Source organism: Elgaria multicarinata, chromosome 18, assembly GCF_023053635.1.
Source record: "Elgaria multicarinata webbii isolate HBS135686 ecotype San Diego chromosome 18, rElgMul1.1.pri, whole genome shotgun sequence".
Taxonomy (NCBI): Eukaryota; Metazoa; Chordata; class Lepidosauria; order Squamata; family Anguidae; genus Elgaria; species Elgaria multicarinata.
This window is the reverse complement of record NC_086188.1, coordinates 19,137,731-19,162,557: the sequence shown is the minus strand read 5'-3', so window position 1 is coordinate 19,162,557 and position 24,827 is coordinate 19,137,731. Positions and strand designations below refer to the sequence as shown.

Below are 24,827 nucleotides of genomic sequence, written 5' to 3'. Positions count from 1 at the left end.
GCGGAGGCAGGTTCTGGCGTAATCGAACTGACTTTCTCACACCTTCCTTCCGTGCCGTGCGTTACAGCTTCCGACGGACCCTAGCATCAGCTACTTTGTCGGGATGCTCACCTCCGGAAGGAGGCTCACTTCCCACCTAGTGTGTAGGATTTGGCCTTGAGGAGATAAGCTCTGGAGAGGGCTGACTCCCAGCTGGGGAATTGCTCGTGAGAGCTCCCTCCCCTCACTGGTCCAGGCTGGCTGGTGTCTGGCGCTGCGTCTTCTAGTTCTGAATCTGATTCTGAAACATCTTCTCCCAAAACAGGGACATGACATCACCTTTGCTTTGCTGTTTCCCCTCCTCCTCAGCCTCTAGCTTCAGTATTTCTCTCCCCACCTCTGTATATCTCTCTCTGTTTCTCTCCCCTCCAAGCCTCTAGCTGTGTCCTTTCTCTCCCCTTTACCTCTTTGCCTTGCTTTCCCCCCACAGCCTCTAGCCTCACTATTTCCACCCTGCTGTACACACCTCTCTTTAGCTCATCAACCGGGCCCCCACGGCAGTCATTATGTGACTAGCCACATCCTCCACGGAAGCCATTTTGTGATGGTGCCCACAGCAGTTTCTCGAATTCTCAAATGGGCCCACAGAACAAATCATAACCTCCTCTGGGGTTATGATTGCAAGGTTTTCACTGCTGCAAAGCTGCAATGACGTCACTTCTGCCCCTCTTATCATGTTACATCGGCCTTCCTTGTTAGCACGCAGTGCGTAGTCATAAATATATTTATCCATTACTCATTGGTTCCGTGAGCTGATATTCCCACCTTTTGCCCTTAAACTCACAACGGGTCGCAGGCACCCAAAGATCTTAGAAAACAATCCGTAAAACCATAATGACTATTTAAAAAAGAAAACTGTAATGCTCAGCCAGGTAACGATTGATCACATCAACTGTGCATAGGTACGTGTCTTGAGGTCTCTGTGCCACTCACCCTGCACATACAGCGTGTTGCAATTCTTTAGGGTTCTCTTTGAATATTCGTTTTGGCTCTCTTAATATTTGCTTGCACTCCGAGGCCATTATAAACAGCCTGTTTGGGCGGTGGTGAGTACATAATGTTGGCGAGAGTAAAAAAAACCCGGAGTCCTTACCCCACCTCTCCAAATCTGGGCAGTTGAATGGCTAGGGCAGGGTTTTTGTCACGGCTAGCCCTTGCCAGGGAGTTAATAGAATTGGTTCTAGAACGCAGGACACTAATCCGCCCAGTGTGGGAATCAGCAGAGCTGGCTGAGTGAGTTCGTTAGTCGTATGAGTTGAAAAACACACACGTTCCCCCTGATCTGCTGTTTTGCAAGGCTGTTGCAGTATTATTATTGTTATTTTACTATTATTAATTCCATTTTTATACTGCTCCATAGCTGAAGCTCTCTGGGTAGTTTACAAAGATGAAAAACCATTTTAAAAGTGTAAAACCATTTACGTAAAAAACTTATAAACAGACAGGACACACAGAGACAACATATGTCTAAAAACAATTTTAAACTATCAGCCATAAGACAAATCCAGGACCTGATTAAAAACTCATCATATACTGCCAGATGCCTGAGAAAAGAGGAAAGTAACCCTGTTTTAACCTGGCGACAAAAAAGTAACTATGTTGGCTCAGGCAGCCCTCTTCGGGGAGATAATTCCATAATTGGAGGGGGGCACCACTGAGAAGGCCCTCTCCCTTGTAAGCTGCAGGAGCCCTGCCCTCTTTCGTATGTGATCAATAAAGCAGAGCTCCTGAAGTTTTCACTGTTGTGATGAAGAAGGAATTCCACCAGGGGCTGCAAGCGTGTAAATGACACTTGCGGAAAATCCCTTTTCTATGCAACTGTTAAAGATACCTCTTCATCACAACAGTTAAAGTTGCAGGAGTTATACTAGAGTGACCAGATACAAAAGAGGGCAGGGCTCCTGCAGCTTTAACTGTTGTGATGAAGAGGGAATTTCACTAGGTGCTGCATGCATACAAAAGACACCTGCTGAAATTCCCTTTTCTATGCAACTGTTAAAGATACAGGAGCCCTGTCCTCCTTTCCATACGGCCACCCTACTGAATGCAGCCCATTGGGTCATGCTTGGCCACCTGAAGGTCCTCATTTCGCTGCTGGCCCAAGACCATGAAAAAACAGCGGTGACTGTCAAGTACCTCAGAGAATACCATACACAGCTGCTGAGCTGCATTCAGCTTGGTGGATCACAAGGCAAGCTTAGAATCATAGAATAGTAGAATTGGAAGGGGCCTATAAGGCCACCAGGATGATCAGGGGTCTAGAAACAAAGCCCTATGAAGGGAGACTGAAAGAACTGGGCATGTTTAGCCTGGAGAAGAGAAGATTGAGGGGAGACATGATAGCACTCTTCAAATACTTAAAAGGTTGTCACACACAGGAGGGCCAGGATCTCTTCTCCATCCTCCCAGAGTGCAGGAGAATGAATAACGGGCTCAAGTTACAGGAAGCCAGATTCTGGCTGGACATCAGGAAAAACTTCCTGACTGTTAGAGCAGTACGACAATGGAGCCAGTGACCTAGGGAGGTTGTGGGCTCTCCCACACTAGAGGCCTTCAAGAGGCATCTGTCAGGTATGCTTTAGGGTGGATTTCTGCATGGAGCAGGGGGTTGGACTTGATGGCCTTATAGGTCCCTTCCAACTCTACTATTCTATGATTCTATGATCGAGTCCAACCCCCTACTCCATGCAGGAATCCACCCTAAAGCATCCCTGACAGATGGTTGTCCAGATGCCTCTTGAAGGCCTCTAGTGTGGGAGAGCCCACAACCTCCCTAGGTCACTGGTTCCATTGTCGTACTGCTCTAATACTCAGGACGTTTTTCCTGATGTCCAGCTTAAACCTTACTAAACTGTTTCAGGCCTTTCAGGGTCATAACTGACCCCTAAAGGGGAATAAAAAATATGCCCACCATTCCCCTTAACCTATGTCGCTTCATGCTGTATGTATTTTCTCCTGCAATTTCCTACCATGTCTTCTTCTACCATTTTTTTTTTTTTACAAAAGCCTCCTTTTATGTGTTGCTGTTTCATTTGACTCCTCAGGTTGTTTAAATTGCAGCAAACTCTCAGAGCTGTTGGAGAGACTCAACTTCTTGGAAGCCAAGGTCAGCTTCTCCTCTTCTTGCTTGGAACGTGTGTGTGTGTGTGTGTGTGTGTGCGTGCGTGCGTGTGCGTGCGTGCGTGCGTGTATCAGTCACTCTCAACAAGGCTGCTTTACCCAACACCTCTCCATTCTTCAGGTGTAGCATACAGGGAAGCTGATAGGCTGCGACAGATCAGGTGTTACTTCCCCTTACTTTATAGACAGGGTGACCATCTGAAAAGGAGGACAGGGCTCCTGTATCTTTAACAATTGTACAGTAAAGGGAATTTCAGCAGGTGTCCTTTGTATGCATGCAGCCCTTGCTGAATTTCCCTCTTCATCACAACAGTGAAAGCTGTAGGATCCCTGCCCTCTTTTGGATCTGGTCCCTCTAGTATAGCTCCTGCAGCTTTCACTGTTGTGGTGAAGACGGGATTTCACTGGGTGCTGCATGCATACAAAGGACACCTGCTGAAATTCCCTTTTCTGTGCAACTGTTAAAGATACAGAAGCCCAGTCCTCCTTTCCATGTGGTCACCGTATCTAGGACGGAAGTGCACAAAGAAGGAATAAGTCCCAGGATGCTAGAAAAATCACTTTAACCTTGAAAAAAGCCCAACTTACTTTGGGCCAGATTTTTTTGTGGGGCCCTTTCTTCAGGGCAATCTTGAAAAACACTTTTGGAGAACTCTGGATGATATACTGTATATTGTACGTTCAGAAACTGGCAGGTAAAAATATTGTTGAAAGCAATAGATTACATATCCTACATACAGGTGTTGCTTTCAATTATTTCTAGTAGACCTTTACGCCCTTGTAAGCCCTTCCTCCTGAGTATAACCTGGGCACGGGGATCTTCTGGCAGCCAGGTAGGCCCTCAAGAGATGACTGTAGTTGTCACGGGTGCACCGGAGGGGCGAGGGAGGAGAGTCAGGAACTACAGCAGGGCTTGGGATGGGGTGAAAGGGGAGACATCCCCATGACAGGACATCTGGAGGGCCAGGATCTCTTCTCAATCCTCCCAGAGTGCAGGACACGGAATAACGGGCTCAAGTTAAAGGAAGCCAGATTCAGCTGGACATCAGGAAAAACTTCCTGACTGTTAGAGCAGTATGACAATGGAACCAGTTACCTAGGGAGGTTGTGGGCTCTCCCACACTAGAGCCCTTCAAGAGGCAGCTGGACAACCATCTGTCAGGGATGATTTAGGGTGGATTCCTGCCTTGAGCAGGGGGTTGGACTCGATGGCCTTGTAGGCCCCTTCCAACTCTGCTATTCTATGATTCTATGATCTCGCTATGGGACGTCTCCCGTGGGAGCGGGGTTCGGTGAGGAATCCAAATCCTCTTCTTCTGAAGAGGTCTCTCTGGGCTTGAGTTGCCCAGGAGCCTAACAGCTGAATACCTGGTTCACCATTCTTGGTGGCAAAGTGGGAGATGGATTGGAGACACCATGCGGGTACCATCTTATCCAGCTTCCATTCTTTTCCATGGCCGGGGCTTCATATGCAGGAGAACTTCCCAGTCGATGGTTCTCTGTGTTCATTAGTAACACAGCAGCTGTCCTTTGGAGTTTTTCACCTTGGGGTACCCAGATGTCTCGGATCAGCTGTGAACCTCTGCCTTTTGCCTGCCCTGTGGAGGGGGCTGCTTTTCTGGAAACGTTTGCTCTTGTTCTCAGGTAGCAACTCTTTCGGCCGCTGAATCCATCACCTCTCCAATCCCCAGCGGGCGACTGCCTCCTAAGGGAGATGCCTCTGCAGATTCCTTAGCTCTGTGGGGCTCTCTGGCTGCTCAGGGAAGCCCAGGAGATGAAAGCATCAAAAGTAAGTGATCAGGGAGGAAAGTGTGGGGTTTGCTGGTGGGTGTGGGAGAGAGGAAATTAAAAGCTTGGGAACCCGGATATCGAAAGGGCTGCTGTTCCACACTCAAAGACAGCAGCACACTTAATCCCTTAGCTGTGTGTCTCAGTGTGGTCTGAGGTGTGGCAGGTGAGAATACGAAACAAAGCCTTTTCGGTGGTGTCCCCTGGTGTTGGAATTTCCTGCCTAGTTGGCTCCTCCTCTTCCTGCTTGCCTTTAAGCACCAGGCTGAAGCTGCTGCTGTTGTGTTTTGATTTAGGCCAGGCTTCTTCAACCTGGTGCCTTCTAGATGTTTTGGACTTCAACTCCCATCAGCCCTAGTCAGCATGGCAGTGGTCAGGAATGCTGGGAGTTGTAGTCCAAGATATCTGGAGGTTACCAGGATGGGGAAGACTGATTTAGGGGGTCATTGGAAACTCCTCAGCTCTCTTGCTTTGCCTTGGCTGATCAGCTGCATCTTTGGATAAATGAAACCCACGTGGAGGGAGACGCCGACCGTTTGGAGATGCTAAATTTTGCACAGATGCTGAACTTGAGGGAAGACAGGGAAGCTTCTTTTGGGAACTGGGATGTGCTCCATTTCCTCTCCCTGAGTGAGCGGAAAGGAATGAGTTGGGGGGTGGGATTTGGGGCCAGGTCCTTGCTGCAGGACTTCTCTCCTTGAGGGGTCTAATCCTGACAGTCTAATCCTTACACCTTTGCTCTAAAACGGTCTTCCCCAACCCAGTGTCCTCCAGATGAAGTGGACTACAGCTCCCAACACCCCCCAGGCCTTGTGCTGCTGGCTGGGAATGATGGGAGCTGTAGTCCGGCAAAACTTAGAAAAGCGCTTTTTTTTTAAGAGGAAGAAAAAAAGTGGGAAAGCGGAGATGGGGAGAGAGAGCTGAGAGTTCCCAGGAAGCGGAATTCCATGGCTTTTCGGTGCTCCAGTGGAATTCTCAGGAAGCAGAATTCCGTGTTTTCTTCCTGTGCTCCAGCCTGTGCCTGGCGAGTGAAGACCTTGCCCAAATTTGCCGGAAGGATGGAGCAGCGTCCTGAGGCTGGCCCTTGCGTTCCCGCGATTGAAACCGGGTCGGTGGCGTTTTGCTTCTGATTGTCAGCTCCAGCCGTCCTGCCCCCCCACCCCCATTCCCAGCCCTCCGCCAGCATTGCATCAGGGCTGGTGAGGAGTGCACCAGGCGAGGGGGCCAGAATTGAAAACAGCTGGGCCATCCTAGAGCTGGCTGGCAACGGCTCCAGCTTTGGCTTAGGCTTCCATGCAGCTGGAAAAGTTTATTGGGCCTCCCCTTGCTCTGACAGAACATGTGTTTCTGGTTTGGGGTGGGGGTGGGGGCAAGAGGGAGGGGAGAGGGAGGGGATTCTTCACTACGGAGCGCTCCTGCTTCTTGGCTGCTCTTCGCGCGGTCGAAAGGGAACTGTGGGCAGAACAGGCCCAGCTGTTGAGGCTGGTGATGGGGAGAGGGAGACGTTGTTCCCCGCGCAGAATGTGGGAAAGCCCCCCCACCCCGCCCCCCTCCGCCGTTCGTCACGCCCAGCGGGAAAGGTGTCGTGAGCACCGGGCGTGGTGCGTGTGGTGAGCAGGCGCTGTTCCTCAGCTGCATTTTCCCCATGCACAGAACGTTACGCTTCGCCCGGCGGTTTTGGCGCCAGAATCAGATTCCGGAAAGCCTCAGCATCGCTTCGCGGCACAGCCATGTTTACACAGTGCCGATGTGGTGAGGGGGCCACAGAGTCACGGTTCTGGCTCAGTAACGCATGTTGTGACAACACTTAAGCAGCATGGTGTCACGATCACAGATCACCATTTCTGTCTGGAAAAAAAACCCTTGGGACCCGTTGAAATGTAGTTACAGAAATTTGCCTTCTGCGTCCTGCTTTTCCCTCCTTTTTTCAAAGAGCAAAGTTTCCAGTCCTCATGATTCTGGGGGATAGATATGAAACTTGCAAGCAATGACTGCAAGAGGCTTCAGTACTGAGGGGATGAGGAACATGAGCAGCCTTTTAAAAAAGCTCTGAACTGCTACTCTTCCATGCTCTGCGTTACCCACAGAGAGAACAAGCAGGAACTGCAATAAAATGTTGCAGTGCATCTTCCCCTTGTAGCAGAGGGGCTCCTGTTCAGGGTGCCAGCCAGCCAACCTGGTTTCTCCCTGGATACTATAAGTTGTTAGAGGCTCAAGCAAGTCAATTTTCTCTCCGTTTCCACACTTTCCCGTTAATACGTTTCCAAATGACATTCAACAAGAGATGGGCAAATCTGTTGGTTTCAGTTCGTCCCACATCAAATTGTTTTAATCTCAAGTTCTTTCTGTTCCGTTTATGAAGACATTTGCAGATTTAGGGATAGTATTATCCCAAAAATGAACCATGTGGAATTCTCATCCATCTGCATTGGCCAGATTCAATAGGTGCAGGTATTCCCAGCATGGAGAGGGCCGTATTGTGGCTTCCTTCCTTTTAGCTGTTAAAGAAGAGGAGCACGGAAGAAAAAAAGAAGTAGCAACCCCAATTCAGTATGTCAAGAATGGCTGAACATGCAGGGCTTCAAAGCCAGCCTTCTAAGGGCTAAGTGCTCAAAGCCCTTTGCCTGCATGGACAAATCTTGTCGGTTTTGTTTTTCCCCCACATTTGATTTTTTAAAAATCTTTCCAACCTGTTCTTGTTTCTCACTGGACCTGTTCTGGCTTCAGTCTTGTCGGCACATGAGCACTGAGTTCGGTATTAGAAGGACTGATGATCCAAAGGCTTGAGATTATTTCCTAGGCACTGGGTATTCCAGACTGCTGGCCAACAGCAGATCGGATGGCAAAGGGAGTATAGTATACTCTGCATCCATGGGCAAACAGGGCCTGACTGAGGATGATCAGGGGTCTGGAAACAAAGCCCTATGAGGAGAGACTGAAAGAACTGGGCATGTTTAGCCTAGAGAAGAGAAGATGAGAGTGTTGTGTTTCTCAGAACGCTCCTACTTTCCGTGGGAGGCAAATGAAGAGGCTTGCTAAGTAATCTACAAAGCTTTTATTAAACAATGAACATCTCTTCTACTTGTATAGAGTCTAACCTCTTGGAAATGTCCCCCTAAGCAAAACTATGCAAACTAAGCAAGACAATTGTCCGCTCAAGAACAACAGGAAGCCACTTCCCAAACACCCGTAACTTCAGAGCGCCTGGTGCGGAGGCAGGTTCTGGAGTAATCGAACCGACTTTCTCACACCTTCCTTTCGCGCCATGCGTTACAGCTTCCTGTGGACCCTAGCATCAGCTAGCTTGTCGGGATGCTCACCTCCGGAAGAAATCTCACTTCCCACTGAGTGTGTAGGATTTGGCCTTGAGGAGATAAGCTCTGGAGAGGGCTGACTCCCAGCTAGGGAATCGCCCCTGAGAGCTTCCTCCCCCACTGGTACAGCCTGGCTGGTGTCTGGCGCTGCGTCTTCTAGTTCTGAATCAGATTCTGATTAATTACCTGAAACATCTTCTCCCAAAACAGGGCCAGTAGGGTTAGACATGACACCGGGGAGACATGATAGCACTCTTCAAATACTTAAAAGGTTGTCACACAGGGGAGGGCCAGAGTTTCTTTCCAATCATCATCCCAGAGTACAGGACCCAGAATCATGGGCTCAAGTTGCAGGAAGCCAGATTCCAGCTGGATGTCAGGAAAAACCTCCTGACTGTTAGAGCGGTACAACAATGGAACCAATGACCTAGGGAGGTGGTGCGCTCTCCCACCCTAGAGGCATTTAAGAAGCAGCTGGACAGCCATCTGTCAGGGATGCTTGAAGGTGGATTCCTGCATGGAGCAGGGGGTTGGATTCAATGGCCTAATAGGCCCCTTCCAACTCTACTATTCTATGATTGTAAGGTTTCTTGTGAGCCCAGGGGGGATGCGTTGACTTCCTCTTTTGTATTGTGGTGCTAAATTCCACCCTGAGTGAATCTATGTCCAGTGCTCATGTGCTGCTGTCTCCTAGTAGTCTTCCATGGAGTGTGAAAAAGACTGGTTGCTTACCTGTAACTGTAGTTCTTCGACTGGTCAGCTGCACATTCACACATACAGGCTCTGTAACCTGGATCAATAAGCTGAAGCTTGAAGTCTTGAGCACTTTGCGAACTGCTTCAAGTTCTAGGAGATCGATGTGTTGTTCATGCTCGTCTGCATTCCAAATGCCATGTGCAGTGAGACCCTCGCAGTCTGTGGTCACTACTTTGGATGGGGAGGGTTGCAGAAAAGGTATCCCTTCCAGCCCATTGTCCGTGTCCATCCACCACCATAGAGACTGCTTCACCGTGCCTGGCAAAGGTAACCAAGTCCTCCTCACATCTTGGCTGGTGTCGAAGTTGCGGATAAACCATACCTGCAACAGTCTCATCCCGAGGTGTGCGTTGTACACAATCGCTGTTGTCACTGACATGAGACCCAATAAATGCTGGATCTGAAATGCTGAGACGGTTTGTCGAGAATATATGTCCGATGCAAGGTTCACCCGTACTCGACACTGAACCTCGGGCAGGAATGTTCTTCCTATCCTGGAGCCGAGGCACGCTCCTATAAACAGAATCGCTTGTCGCGGAAATAGACTGGATTTGGCTTGGTTGGTATAGAGCCCAGCCTTGTCAAAAAGGCACACGTCACCTCCAGCGATCTCATTGGTTTGGACTTTGTGGGTGCCACCAGTAGCCAATCGTCTATGTAAGGTTATATTTCCACTCCTTCTAGATGTCATTGGGCACACCCCATGGCTATACATTTTGTAAAGACCCTCGGTGTGGTAGCACGACTGAAGGATAGTACATGAAACTGGTAGGTTTCCTCACCAATCAGAAACCGAAGGAAATGCCTGTGAGGTGGAGCTATAGCTACATGGAAGTAAGCAAATGCTGTTTGGGGCTGCATTAATAGAAGCATAGCTTCCAAATCGCGTGAGGTACTGGTTCCTCTCTATTCGGCCATGGTTAGGCCTCATCTAGAGTATTGCGTCCAGTTCTGGGCTCCACAATTCAAGAAGGACGCAGACAAGCTGGAGCGTCTTCAGAGGAGGGCAACCAGGATGATCAGGGGTCTGGAAACAAAGCCCTATGAAGAGAGACTGAAAGAACTGGGCATGTTTAGCCTGGAGAAGAGAAGGCTGAGGGGAGACATGATAGCACTCTTCAAATACTTAAAAGGTTGTCACACAGAGGAGGGCCAGGATCTCTTCTCGATCCTCCCAGAGTGCAGGACACAGAATAACAGGCTCAAGTTAAAGGAAGCCAGATTCCAGCTGGACATCAGGAAAAACTTCCTGACTGTTAGAGCAGTACGACAATGGAATCAGTTACCTAGGGACGTTGTGGGCTCTCCCACACTAGAGGCATTCAAGAGGCAGCTGGACAACCATCTGTCAGGGATGCTTTAGGGTGGATTCCTGCATTGAGCAGGGGGTTGGACTCGATGGCCTTGTAGGTCCCTTCCAACTCTGCTATTCTATGATTCTATGATTCTATGATCTATGGACGTGAACCAGTCCCCTTTTGACAGAAGCAGCATGATGGCTGCCAACGAGATCATTCGGAATCTCTTCGGAGTAAAAAAGTTGTTCAAACCCCTGAGGTCCAGGATCAGTCTCAACCCTTCATCCCTCTTTGGTACTGTGAAGTACCTTGAGTAGAACCTGTTGTCTAGATGGGATCAAGCCACTGCCTCTATTGCTCCCTTCTGCAAAAGCGTGTTGATCTCCTGCTGAAATACTGTAGATGGGGTCGTGGACTTCACAGTACCCATGGGAGGGAGAGTGTTGAACTCGATCCTGTAGCCTCCCCGAATAATCGACAGGACCCAAGAGACCGACGTGATCTCCTTCCATGCACTGGAAAAATGGGAAAGTCTATCTCCGAAGACAGGAGGAAGATGAGTTAGGGAGAAGTCAAAGATGCCGCTTAGGTCCTCCGTCGTCCGTCCTCCGAGTATTTTGAAAGCTGGCTGATTGGTACTGCTTAAGATAAGTTGGTTTCTGTCTCTTAGCCGCTGAGTGGCCCTGTGGCTGGTACAGATGGCAAATCGCTTGATTTTGGTACCAACATTTTTGCTTTTCTGATTACTGTTGTTGGTGCTGGGGGAAACCCATTCAGCGTGCTGTGGTTCTCTCTTTTTGAATGGAATCTAGCGACTCGTCAGTCTTGGTGTTGAAAAGGCCTTGCCTGTCAAATGCTAAGTCTTCGATCCATGTGCGTGCTTCTTTAGAGAAACCTGCTGAATGCAACCACGCATGTCAGCGTAAAGCAAGCGATCCAGCAAGAACCCTAGAGTCGCAATCGACCTGATGCCGACTAGTATGTATTTGCTGCCTTGATAACTTCAATGCCTCGTTATGAAAATGTTTAGCTAATTGCCGTTTGTCCCCAGGAAAGTGATCAAACAATGTCCCCATGTTCTCCCATGACAACAGTTGGTGGCCTGACGTGGCTGCCTGATAGTTTGCTACTTTCAGACCAAGTGAGGCTGATGAATACAAACGCCTGCCTAGAAGGTCGGGCCAACGGCCCTCTTTCTCAACCGGCGAAGAATGATGGTGGTGTGACTTTCCCAGTGCTGCCTCTACCGTAATGGAATTTGGGGCTGGATGCGGTGGGGGAAGGGTTCCTGTCTAAAAACTCCTTTAGTTGTAGAAGTTTCCCAAGCCTGGGCTCCGTGCAGGCGCAAGAGGCCTTATGTGTGATGCACAGAGACCACGATGAAGAATAGGAAGCCTCAAACAGCAGATTCCACATGCACTAGGGTAGTCTTAACATGACCCTGGAGCATGTAACACTACAATCTTATTTGTGCAGGTCTGTTGTGTTTTTTAAAACCTCCTGCCTTCTTGGGAGATAATAACGAGGCTTGCTAAGTAATCTACAAAGCTTTATTCAAGCAATAAACATCTCTTCCAGCCTGAAGGGAGTCTAATCTCTAGGAACTTTCTCCTAGGCAAAACTATGCAAAGTAAGTGAGACAATTGTCCTTTCAAGAAGAATGGAAAGCCGTTTCCAAGACATAACTTCAGAGAGACTAGTTCTGAGGCAGCTTTTGACGGGATGCGAGCCGGGCTGATTTTCTCTCGCCTTTCTTTAGCTCCGCCCATTTAAGTTTGTGGCGTACTCTAGGATCGGCTAACTTCTTCGTGCTCTCTCCCTCGGAAGTATGTTGGCTTCCCACTGACTGTGTATTATTTGCTTTTGACGAGATAAGCTCTGGAGAGGGTTCCCTCCCAGCTGGTGAAGAGCCCGCGAGAGCTTTCTCCCCCACTGGTACAGGCTGGCCTGCTTCTGGCGCTGACTCCTCTACTTCAGAGTCTGGTTCTGATTGATGACCTGAAACACCTTCTTCCAAAACAGGGGGAGCAGGGCTAGACATGACACACCGGTCTCCCGTGTGGTGCCGAAAGGCACCAGTGCTCCTATGGGCACTTCTCTTGGCTCCCTGCCTCTCCTCGTTTAAACTTTTTTTCTTGATTATAAATAAATAAATAAATAAATAAATAAATGGGAGACTGGCACGCTGCAAAGGGAAGGGCTTACCTCCAGCACTCTCTTACTTGGATTCCAAAGAGTGGTTTTGTGTTTTATTGCTCAGCCGCCACCTCTGCTTTGTACTTTGGCTCTTGGGCAAGCTACATTTTTTTAGTCTCACCAGTTTGCCATTTTATGAATGGGCAGGCCCCGCCCCCTGCCCCTCTCCATGGTAGTCATTTTATGAGAGTGTCCATAGCACTCTCACAACATTCCAAATGCTCCCAGCAACCCCTGTCGGACTCCGGCTTATGTCTCCCCTCGCTCTCTTCAGCAGGTTCTTCAGGTCCAAGGGAGAGACCGAGGACAACCATTCCAGGACGGGACGGTATGTACTGAGGCGGCCCTATTTATGCTCAAACGGGTCCTGGGAGCGTCGCAAATCCAATGGTGTGATGCTGGAGTATTAAATGCATTTGTATCACTATTTCCAGGCCAGGTCAACCTTCCCCAACCTGGTACTCTCCAGATGTGTTGAATAGAATACAGCTCCCATTACCTCCGCCAGCACGGACATTAGAGGCTTTGGCTGGGGATGATGGGAATTTTTTGTCCAGCACATTTTCTCTTATACATTAAAATATCTTTTTATACCGCCTTTTGAGGCAAAGCATCCTCAAGGTGGCTTGCAAAGTCAAATGTCAAAACATTAAAAATATAAATTGCAATTAACTAACATAGTAGTTAATTGTAGCCTGTAACACTGAAAATGGCAACGATAAGAACTCAGTGGTAGCGACGTAAATTGGGCATGCATTCGTTTAGAACAGGGGTGTAGAACCGTTTTCAGCCTGAGGGCGGCATTCTGTTTCGAAGGAGCTCTTGGGAGGCTGCATTCCACTGGTGGGCGGGGCTTAAGGAAAAGGGGGTGGAGCCAACAATGTCAATCACAGCAGCACAGTTCTTGCTCCAGTAGCTAAGCCTCAAAAGAGACATTTCCTATGGGGGGAAAAATGAACAAAAGGCAGGAAAGCCTCACACGATTGGTGGTTGGGAGAAAGGGGGCGGGGTGGAGCAGGGGAGGGGGTGTGGCCATCTGGAGAACCCCAGCGGGTCAGTTTGGCACCCCAGGAGGACCAGATTTTGCCCTGTGGCCTCAGGTTCCCCACTCCTGATTGCAGGCAATTGGGGAGGGATCCACACGCACATCGGGGCACAACGAATACGCACGATCTCTTGCGCCTGGCAACCTAATAGATCTTCCTGGCAGGTATGTGAGCAGGTCCTAATCTTAGGGCCTGGGCAGGTTCATATAGGTGCTGGCGGTCCCTCAAATAACCTGTTCCCGAGCATTTAGGGCTTTAAAGGTGATCACCTGTACTTTAAATTGAGCCTGGAATGCACTCGCGATTTAATCCCAGTGCAATTGGTAAGGAATTCATTTCATTCACTCATTTATTACAACTACCGCCAAGTCGCAAACACACCCTTTTTAGGGAAGGTACTTGAGAGGGTTGTGGCAGAGCAAATGTAGGCACTCTTGGAGGATACGGATTATCTAGACCCATTCCAGTCTGGTTTTTGATCCAGTTACAGGAGTGAATCAGCCTTGGTTGCCCTTATGGATGACCTTTATCGAGAGAGGGACAGGGGGAGTGCAACCCTGTTAATTCTGTTCAACTCTCATCACGCCTTCAGTGTGGTAGCCCCCCTCCTATGGAATTCCTATGGAACTCCTATGGAACTCCCTGCCTCTGGAGGTCAGCCGGCGCCTCCTGAAAACATCATTTTTCCAGGAAGCCTTCCCTTGATGACCAGCCACGGTGTACTTTGCATTTTGCTTTTTTAAAAAAATCTATTTTAATGTGTTTTTATTCTCTTTTTATTTTATTTTATTTTGCACACTGCTCCAAAATTTTGAATGGGGAAAATACTGCCCAATAGCTGAAGCTCTCTGGGCAGATTTCAAAGATTAAAACCTTACAAATATATTATACATAGCATAAGAAACATTTACATACAAACATATAAACAGACAGCACACTCAGAGACACTCATATATCTAAACCATTTTCATGGTGCATGCTCTGATTGCCCAGCCCTCACAAGTGCCAAACGCCCGCATTCTGCACCAAATTTCCTGGAGAGTGCCAAGTTGGGGAAGGCTGGGATGGATTCTCCCCTAAGGAATGGATCCTCTAATGGGGTTCATGTGACCATATCAACCTTATTGCTCTTAGAGCAAAAGTCAGACCAGTTTCAGGGCTTAACGTCAACTATAGTTGACCCAGGAATTGGTCTTGGAAACCCGTGTACAGTCTGGAACCCTGGGTGCCTCCCATTGTGCCTTTGTGAGAACAGCTATTTTCCTTATGCTCAGGCATGGTGAACTGGACAGCACCTCTGAGCATATTCACAATGCTTTCTCTTCACTGCTACTTCACCCATTCTTGCCCAGAGCTTGCTAGAGTTCAGCAATAAGAGGGTCAGGAGGGAAGAAGTCGTCGGTCAGGCCAGGGCCTCTACAGGTATCCTTTGGCACCTTTGCCAGCAGCATGCTTGCCTTCAACCAGCCAGCCAAACCTGGCTCCAAAGAACCTCATCTGCATGATATTGTGAAGGTGTGACTTTCACCCTCTTTCTCTCTTTGTTTCAGGGAGACTGGCCTCGCAAGGACCTCCAGGCCCTGTGGGTCCCAAAGGAGAGGCTGGCATTCGGGGACCTTCGGGCATTCCTGGTGTCAAAGGTCCTGCTGGACCACAAGGTAAGCCACATGTCTTGCATCATCATTATCATTATCCTGGAGCTGCTAACAGATAAGCAGTAGAAGTCCATGAAGTACATTTTACTTACAATGTAAAAGACATGACACACAAGGAAGAAGGCAGGAGGAGGGAAGAGGAAAAAGAGAGTAGGTCTTTCAGCAGGACTGATGGAATGGCCCTGCTTCCTCCTCTCATCTGCCTCCGCACAGTCTGCTGGAATGGCTGCTGCTGGTGACAATTGAGGGAAGAAGAGCCTTCATGGGGACAGAAGATCCTCAGGTTCACAGACTGCTGGAGGCTGGTGGCTCCAATGTCAGTGGGGTGGTGAATCCACTCCGGGTTTCAGTCAGAACCATTCAGAACTCTAATGGAGCTCTCCAAGGTGCAGAGTATATTGTAGAGGGAAACTTTTTGTATTGTCGTATTCTTAGATTATGTTTTTATGGTGTGTGTTTTACATTATTGCGATGATTATGGTTTATATATTTTTTATTTCCCCCTTGTTATATTGTGGATTTATGTATTTCTTTTTGAAAGTCACTTTGAGACTTTTTTTTGCGATAGGAAGCAACATAATAATAATAATAATAATAATAATAATATTTATTATTATTATTATTTATTTATATAGCACCATCAATGTACATGGTGCTGTACATGGTGCTATAATAATAATAATAATAATATTTTTTAAAAAAAATACTGCAGATTTTGTTGTCAGATATTCTCCAGGCGTTCTCTGATTGCTTGAATAGTCACCAAACATTTGACCTTTGTATTTGACACCCTGTGGTCGTTGATTTCAACATGCCAATCCATGAAACTATTTAGTTTTGGGGTGTGTATATGCGATTGTCAGCATGTATCAGTATTTAGCATTTGAGAGTTGCATGTGGTATGTGTGTAGCATTTGCCGACTTATGAAATCTCATAATTGATACCTGCCGATAATGTCAAGGTGCGCCAGCAAGCCTAAAGGGAACTCGGTGTCAAGGAGGAACCTCACATTCAGAATGGGAATTCGAATTACTGACGTTAAGGAGCTATTCAGCAAAAAAAAACACCCTCAGGCGGTGCCTCCACCAACCAGCCGTGGAGAAGGAGAGCTGTAGGTTCCAATGGCAGATTCTCCTCAGAGTTCTGCTCTTGACCTCCACTTAGGGTCAAGCTACATGTTACGTTATTTATTTATCTTGATTTGTTAGATACCTTATAGAAACACGTTCTCTAGGCATTGTACAAATCGTAAAATCAAATAAAATTTCATGCAAGTCCCAACGTACATATGTTTGTGCTTCTTAACGTTTTCAAAAAAGCACCACTTTTATTTTGAAGAAAAAGCAGCCATTTTGGGCCTGGATCTGGATTGGGACTCCAGACCAGTTTCCTGCTGAAAATCATTGCTCCCCCACCCCTGGAGATATTATGTGCCCCCAAAGGTATTGGGTGCAGTAAACTCTTTTCGACAGCAAAGGCTGGAGAAAGAGTCAGCCAATATTTGAGCAATCAGAGAATGCCTGGAGAATGTCTAACAAGATCTGATGTTGGGGCAGGAGCTGATCTGGAACAGGAGCATGTTCCGGATCAGGGCTCCATATAGCTGCTTTTCCCTTAAAATAAAAGTGGCCCAGTTTAAGCATGTTTTAGAAAAAGAGAGAGGAGTATGAATAACGTAACTTGGAGTTCAGCCGTTAGCTTCCTTAATGACCACTTTCCCAGAGGCCCTGGGCACAATCCTTTGAATATTTAGAGCGAGAAATGCCTAAACAAGCATAAGGTTCTTTGGGCTTCTCAATGGTAAAGGGTGTGTGTGGGGGGGGAAATTGTTCAGTAATTTCAAACCAGTATACAAATTGAAACTTCATCCTCCTTTGAAATCTGCACTTTTCCAAACTTTGTGACGGAATTAAAAAAAAATGCATACAAAAATTCAAGTATTAGGGAAAACTGCCCCCCAAAGTGTGTATATTTGTGAAAATAGCATTAAAATGCATTATTTTAGGAAAATTGCTGGCAGAAATGAAGGGATCCAATAGGCAAAATGGCAGACAAACCTGTGTTTACTAGGAGACACTCTCAACGTTTGGGACAAACCCGGCGTGTAAGGTTGGAAAAAAACGAGAAATTGAAATCGTCGGATTCTTCCAACCCTACTCGTAGGCCTCCGACAAATATTTCAGTCAGCGCCCTGGGGTAAGGATTTGTGCTTAGCAGTTCAGCGGCATCTCTTATATTTGGAGAGGGTGGGGGCTGAGATGAGGAGGTTAGGCTGGGGATTCCCAAGCCGTGTTCCGGAACAAAGCCTCAAGCCATGCAGGAACTGCTTTCTGTGAGCCAGAAGACCCATCTACGGAGGAGGCTGCCTGCCTGTCTCTGTATGACTCTGCCACCACCTTGTGTCTGCATCATCCACTGCACGTGTGTGCGATCGTGTTGGCTTGCTGCATTTGTATTATGCTTCAGACACAAAGATGCACTGGTGCAGCGGCAGAGGGAACACAGTGAGAGGAGAGGGGGAGCACAGCTCTCGGAGTTTTTTCAGATCTAGAGGATGGCGTCATTTGCCGGAGCACCAGGGTAATGGACGGCCCCTCCTTGCTCAGGCCAGCAAATGAGGTGATAACAAGGCTTTCAAGCTTTCCCGTTGTTACTGACGGATGAGCAGAAGAAATCAGGGGAGGAGGAAAAACATTAAGCAGCAGCTGGATACTTTGTTATTCCTTTTCTTTGATAGAGGTCCTACTTCATGGTTGCAGCTGAAATGGCAACACCTCTTCACAAAAGTGTGACTTTTTGCATTTCTGTTTAAAAGCGAAAGGTGGCCTCTCAGCTTTTGATAAAACTTGGTGTGGCTTTACAAGTTGAATCTAAGCCGGCTTTCCCCAAACTGGTGCCCTCCAGATGTGTTGGACTACAACTCCCAGCATCCGGAGAAGACTGAGTTGATGGCGGGCGGGCGTGGTCAGCGACTCGCAGATTCGCTGCAGGAGCTCGCAGATGTTTCATTTTTGGGAATCCGACCGAGGATTCTGACCGGGGCGTGAGACCTGGGTGTCATTCTTGACCAATCCTTAACTATGTCATCACAGGTGGGGGCTGTGGTCCGGAGCTGCTTTTACCAATCACATCTGCTCCGCCAAGTTCGCTCCTTTTTGTCAGAGGCCGATCTTACCACCGCAGTTCATGCCCTGGTCACCTCCAGGCTTGACTACTGCAACTTGTTGTATACAGGGCCTCCCTTGAGGCAAATCCAGGGCCTACAGGCTTTTCAAAATGCGGCAGCCAGGTTGGCCAAGGGGCTTCCGAAGTGGTCTTCCATCACTTCGGTGCTTCAAGAGCTTCACGGGCTGCCGGTGGCTGCTGGGGTGTGCTACAAGGTCTTGTGAACTCTGTATAAAGCCCTGCCCTGCCTGGGCCCTGGTTCCTTGAGTGCGCGCCTCACTCCTGTGTCTCACCATTGGCAGACTCGCTCTCAGGAGCAGGGTGCCCTGATGGTCCCCCGCTACAATTTGGAACGTGCGGGGGCCAGGGCTTTTTCAGTGGTTGGTCCCCGGCTGTGGAACAACTTGCCACCGGAGATTAGACAGGCTCCTGCCGTCAATTGTTTTAAACGCCTCTATAAGGCGTTTTTACTTTCACAAGAGTTTGGGGAAGGGGTGGTTTAAATTTTAACGTGGGTGGAGGGTTTTTAATGGAAATTGTTTTATGTGTTATTGTAAAGCGTCACGATGCCAGGAATGGCGAGGTGGCGCTATAAAAATGTTTTTTAAATACAAACAAAAATAATTTTAAAATCCTCCAGGAGTCCAGCTCAACAGGAGGGCACCAGGTTGGGGAAGGCTAATCTGTGTAGTCCTGCATTGAGCAGGGGGTTGGACTTGATGACTTTTAGGCCCCTTCCAATTCTACTATTCTATGATTCTATGAAGTCAGAGAACCACTGAGTTTAGGACAGCTTACTCTGGGCAACTGGGCATAGGGTATTATGGGTATTATGCTCTGCACTCCTGCTTTTTAAAGTGTGTGTGTGTGTGTGTGTGTGTGTATGATGTGTTACTGAGCTTCAAAGTTTACCACTACCCCACTGGATGGAACAGAACTGCCTGCCCGCCGTGGAGGCTGGTGGCTCCCATGTCAGTGGGGCAGTGAATCCGCTCCAGGTTTCAGTCAGAACCAGTCACAACTCTAAAGGAGCTCTCCAAGGTGCTTCTGTCAGAACCGTTCTGACTGAAACCTGATGCGGATTTACAGCCCAGCTGGCATCGGAGTCACCAGCCTCCACTGGCCTATCTCCAGTGGAGGATGGCCGTTGCACCTCTGTGTTAGTCACTGTTCTGGGCTTTCTTTCTTCTATCCAGTTAAGAGGCACGCATGTTCCAGTGGTTAATGCAGAAAGACGGGGGTGGGCAGGTGTGCTCCTTTGCAGGCTGAGGTTCCTCTTTCTCTTCCCCACTCTAGAAGCCAGCCTTTTTGGGCAGAAGAGCGAAGCGTGCCTCCAATTTTAATTTCGGGAGGAAAAGTGTGTCTCGGCTGTCAGGAAGTCCGGGAAGTGCTGCTGTTGCAGGATATCTTAGGCCGTTCGTTGACCGAGTGCCCGGACTACACTGGGGATATGGGTTTTAGGGGAGGGGAACAAGAGGGCCTCCCCACGCAAACTGGGCCAGGGAATGGAGCTAGCATGGGGCTGCAATTGTTTTTGGCAGCCTGGCTGCCATCTCCGTGGGCCTGCTTAACATTTATTGGGTTTGGAAGGCATCCCAGACAAAGTCGCCTCTGGCCATGCGGAGTTAGACATTAACCAGCCAGCCCAGCCCCACACGTATCCCAGCCCCATCTGCTCCCCCTTCCGCCTGCTCCGCTAAACCCTCCTCCCTCCCTCCAAGGCCCAATTCTTCTCTCAAATCTCACTTCTTTGTTGTAGACCTCCCTGGGCTGTTGGGGAAATGAGTGGGGAGGCCTCTCTTTGCCAATTCCTTCCCCCACCCCCTTCCCTCCCGTCTCTGCATGCTCCTGGTCTTCAGCTGCGAGGTACGCGGAGCCAAAAACTCCCTCTAAACCCCTAATAAGTTTAGAGAATAAAACGAGCGCTGCAGGATAGAACTGAAGGTCCGTCCGGTCCAAGCGTCCTGCTTCCAACAGTGGTCAGCCACATGCAACCGCCCTCCCTTGCCGTTTGCAGGTAGGAAGCTTTTGAATGTTCAGGTCTTAGTTCCTAGCCGTTGATGTACTATCCTTCGTTCAGGCTTCTCCCAACCTGGTGCCCTCCAGATGTACTGGACTACAAGTCCCACCATCCACAGCCAGCATGGGTCTAATCCCTTCTTAAACCCATCCCCATATCTCGGGACTCCAAATCCCGCAAATTAATTCGCGTCTGAAGAAGCCTTCCTTTCCCCCCGTTTCGGCAGATGGCTCTGAATTCTAGCATGTTGAGAGAGGAAGAAAAAGGAATCTCTTCTCCGCTGTTTCCATCTCATTGATAATTTTTCAAGGGAAATTGGGACATGATAGAAGTGTTATACAATCATGCATGGTTTGTGGGGAAAGTGGACAGGGAGATGTTTTTTCCTGTTTCTCGTAATAGTAGAAGCCAAAGGGACCATCCCATGAAGTTCTACGGTGGGAGATTCAGATAAAAGGAAGGACTTCTTCACACAGGGCAGAGTCATATTTGCTACTACAAGATGCCTTGATGTCCACCAATCTGCATGGCTTTAAAAAGGGATTAGACGAATCCATGGAGGACAAATCTATCGCATAAGAGCCCTGCTGGATCAGACCCCAAGGGTCCATCTAGTCCAGCACTCTGTTCCCACAGTGGCCAACCAGCTCTCGACCAGGAACACAGAAGCAGGACATGGTGCAACACCACCCTCCCGCCCATGTTCCCCAACAAGTGCTGTGTATAGGCTTCCTTCCTCTGATACTGGAGGTAGCACATATCCATCAGGGCTAATAGCCATTGATAGCCTTCTCCTCTAGGAATTTATCCAACCCCCTCTTAAAGCCATCCAAATGGGTGGCCATCACCACATCTTGTGGCAGTGAGTTCCAGAGTTTAACTCTGTGCTTCCTTTTATTTGTCCTGCATCTCCCACCAATCAGCTTCATGGGATGACCCCTTTGGGTTTTAATATTATGGGAGAGGGCGAAAAATGTCTCCTTATCCACATTCTCCCCACCATGCATCATTTTGTACACCTTTATCAGGCATCGTTTTTTCCAAGCTAAACAATCCCAGCGCTTGTAACCTTCCCTCATAAGGGAGATGCTCCAGCCCCTGGATCATTTCAGTTGCAACTTTTTACACTTTTTCTAGCTCTACAATATCTTTTTTCAGGTATGGCGACCAGAGCTGCGCACTGTATTCTAAGTGTGGTCGCACCATAGCCTTATATAAAGACAAGTATGATAGTGGCAGTTTTATTCTCAATTCTTTTTCTTATAATGCCTAACATGAAGTTTCCCTTCTTTACAGCGGCCGCAAACTTGGGGGGATGCCACACGTCGTACTGAGGGCGCTTCCATGCACCCCCAGTGCGGCCCCAAAGCGATCGTGTAGCTTGCCTGGAGAAGAGACGAGGAAGAGGCGTCCTTGCCTCCGCCGCCGCCGCCGCCACCCACCTACTTCCTCGCCGGCTGGGTCAGACAGCTCGGCGGAAGAAGGCGGGGGCTCTCCACCCCGCCTTCTTCCGCCGAGCTCTCCACCCCGCCTTCTTCCGCCGAGCTCTCCACCCCGCCTTCTTCCGCCGAGCTCTCCACCCCGCCTTCTTCCGCCGAGCTCTCCACCCCGCCTTCTTCCGCCGAGCTCTCCACCCCGCCTTCTTCCGCCGAGCTCTCCACCCCGCCTTCTTCCGCCGAGCTCTCCACCCCGCCTTCTTCTGCCGAGCTCTCCACCCCGCCTTCTTCCGCCGAGCTCTCCACCCCGCCTTCTTCCGCCGAGCTCTCCACCCCGCCTTCTTCCGCCGAGCTCTCCACCCCGCCTTCTTCCGCCGAGCTCTCCACCCCGCCTTCTTCCGCCGAGCTCTCCACCCCGCCTTCTTCCGCCGAGCTCTCCACCCCGCCTTCTTCCGCCGAGCTCTCCACCCCGCCTTCTTCCGCCGAGCTCTCCACCCCGCCTTCTTCCGCCGAGCTCTCCACCCCGCCTTCTTCCGCCGAGCTCTCCACCCCGCCTTCTTCCGCCGAGCTCTCCACCCCGCCTTCTTCCGCCGAGCTCTCCACCCCGCCTTCTTCCGCCGAGCTCTCCGTCCCAGCCGGCGAGGAGGGAGGTGGGTGGTGGTGGCGGCAAGGACACCTCTTCCTCGTCTCTTCTCCAGGCAAGCTACACGATCGCTTTGGGGCCGCACTGGGGGCGCATGGGAGCGCCCTCAGTACGACTGTGGAATCCCCTGGGTTGACATTTTCATCAAGCTTTTCCACCACAACCCCAAGATCACTTTCTTGGTTGGTCACTGCCAGCTCAGATCTCGTCAGGTTATACTTGAAGTTGGGTTTTTTTTTGTCCCCATAGTTTTATACACCTCTAGTCATGGTGGATATATATTATCTTCTGTACTAGCGGTAGTAATGCTTCTGTAACCGTGTTCTGGGGGACATAGAATCATAGAATAGCAGAGTTGGAAGTGGCCAACAACGCCATCGATTCCAACCCCCTGCTCAATGCAGGAATCCGCCCTAAAGCATCCCTGACAGATCGTTGTCCAGCTGCCTCTTGAAGGCCTCTAGTGTGGGAGAGCCCACCACCTCCTTAGGTAACTGGTTCCATTGTCGCACTGCTCTAACAGTCAGGAAGTTTTTCCTGATGTCCAGCCGGAATCTGGCTTCCTTTAACTTGACCCCGTTATGGGCAAGGCAGGTGTTGTTTTGCTCGTGTCCTACTTGTGAGCTTCTCTGGGAACCAAACGCTGGACTAAATAGGCCTTTTGGTCTGATCCAGCAAGGATTTCCTTTTGTCCTTAGAGGCCTTTCCCATCGCCTGCTTCCTGATCTTTATATTTGGAGATGCCGGCGCTTGAATCCGGGACAGTGGGCATGCAAACTGTGTGCTTTACCAGTGAACTACGGCCCATCCCTCAGCTGGAGGCAGGGAACTGGGGAGGAACGATCACCCTCTCAATATGCATTTGCAAGTTGGCGGAGCAAAAGCTGCAGAAAAAACCCAAGGGCTTTAATTATTATAATGCCACTCACATATTTTGTCCCAATAGATCGTTTTGAAGGATGCCTTCCCCCTCGCCCCCGCAGTATTCTGAGAAAACATCAGCCAGATGTTTAAGCCGCAGAGCTGCTGAAGTCTTAATGATCTGCCTCTTCTTTCCACCCTCTAAACCCCAAGCAGGACTGACCCACCCATAAAGGCAAACTTGGCCCAGGGAGCCAAAATTCCAGGTGTGCCGTCTTCGCCTGTACAATATCCTGGAGGAAGGCAGAATTGCTTGCCTGTGCTTCTGGTGGAGTTTAGCAGCTCGTGGGCTCGGGGGGGATCTCCCTGCATACCAGGGGGAAAGGCAGCCAGCCTTCTGATCTCTACCGGCTGCCCAAAGGGCAGACACAGTTGCAAAGGGGAGGAAGTGAATAAATGATAGGTGTTTTTTTTAAAAAAAATAACGGTCAGGGGAGAGAAGCATTGCACTCAACTGCTGTTCGCTTGCAGAGGGAACCTGTGTTTGTTTACTCAGAAGTAAGTCCCATTGTGTTCAGTGGGTCTTACCCTTAGTAAGAGTATTTAGGACTGCAATCTTAGTCTGCTGCTACTAGTGTAAAGCCTGTGTCGCCATGGACTTCGCGTTCCCCAGTTAGCTGCCTCCGTCCCCTTCCCCAGTGGCGGTGACAGCCTAACCGTACAGCTGCTCCTGGGGCCCGCCTTCGGACCACCTTGATTGACCGAGCAGGGCTGTCCGTCGTCCCTCTGACGAATGGGCTGCCCTGACAGTTTGGTGCGGAGGAAATGAACTGCTGTTAAAGCTCAAGCGTTGAACTTTTTCGGACTTTCAACGTTTTCCGCAGGTCTACACAGCTCGAGCTTCAGTTTAAAACAAAAATGAGAAAATCCGGTGTAGTAGATCTCGAGTAATAAACCTTACACTACTGTATTCTTCTATAAATTATGTTGCTCAGTATCTCGGAGGGGTTTTAAATTTGCCTGGGCAGCAAAAACGCTGTGTCACCCTCCTTCCTTATAAGATGCTTGGTAGTATTTATGTATGTTCTTGTTATATTTCTGTTCCAACTTTTCCTCCAAGGAGCCCAAGTTGGCATACATGATCCTCCTCTCCACTTTTATCCTCACAATAACCCTGTGAAGTAGGTTAGGCTGAGAGTCTGCGACTGGCCCGAAGTCGGCCAGCGAACTTCTATGGCCAGGTGGGGACTTGAACCCAGATCTCCCTAGTCCAATACTCATAGAATCATAGAATAATAGAGTTGGAAGGGGCCTACAAGGCCATCGAGTCCAACTCCCTGCTCAATGCTGGAATCCATCTTAAAGCATCCCTGAGAGATGGCTCTCCAGCTGCCTCTTGAAGGCCACTAGTGTGGGAGAGCCCACAACCTCCCTAGGTCATTGGTTCCATTGTCATACAGCTCTTAACAGTCAGGACGTTTTTCCTGAT

The 24,827-nt window shown here is 49.1% G+C and overlaps 1 protein-coding gene across 1 annotated transcript in view; it reads left to right on the top strand.

The window, feature by feature from the left end:
* The window catches only part of EMID1 (EMI domain containing 1), a 100,196-nt gene that overhangs the window by 39,109 nt on the left and 36,260 nt on the right, over positions 1 to 24,827 (top strand). Inside the window, exons 5-8 of the mRNA XM_063144368.1 lie at positions 3,084 to 3,145; positions 4,804 to 4,948; positions 12,786 to 12,839; positions 15,108 to 15,215. Of these exons, the coding sequence (XP_063000438.1) occupies positions 3,084 to 3,145; positions 4,804 to 4,948; positions 12,786 to 12,839; positions 15,108 to 15,215 (369 nt within the window). The remainder of the gene's footprint in view (positions 1 to 3,083; positions 3,146 to 4,803; positions 4,949 to 12,785; positions 12,840 to 15,107; positions 15,216 to 24,827) is intronic.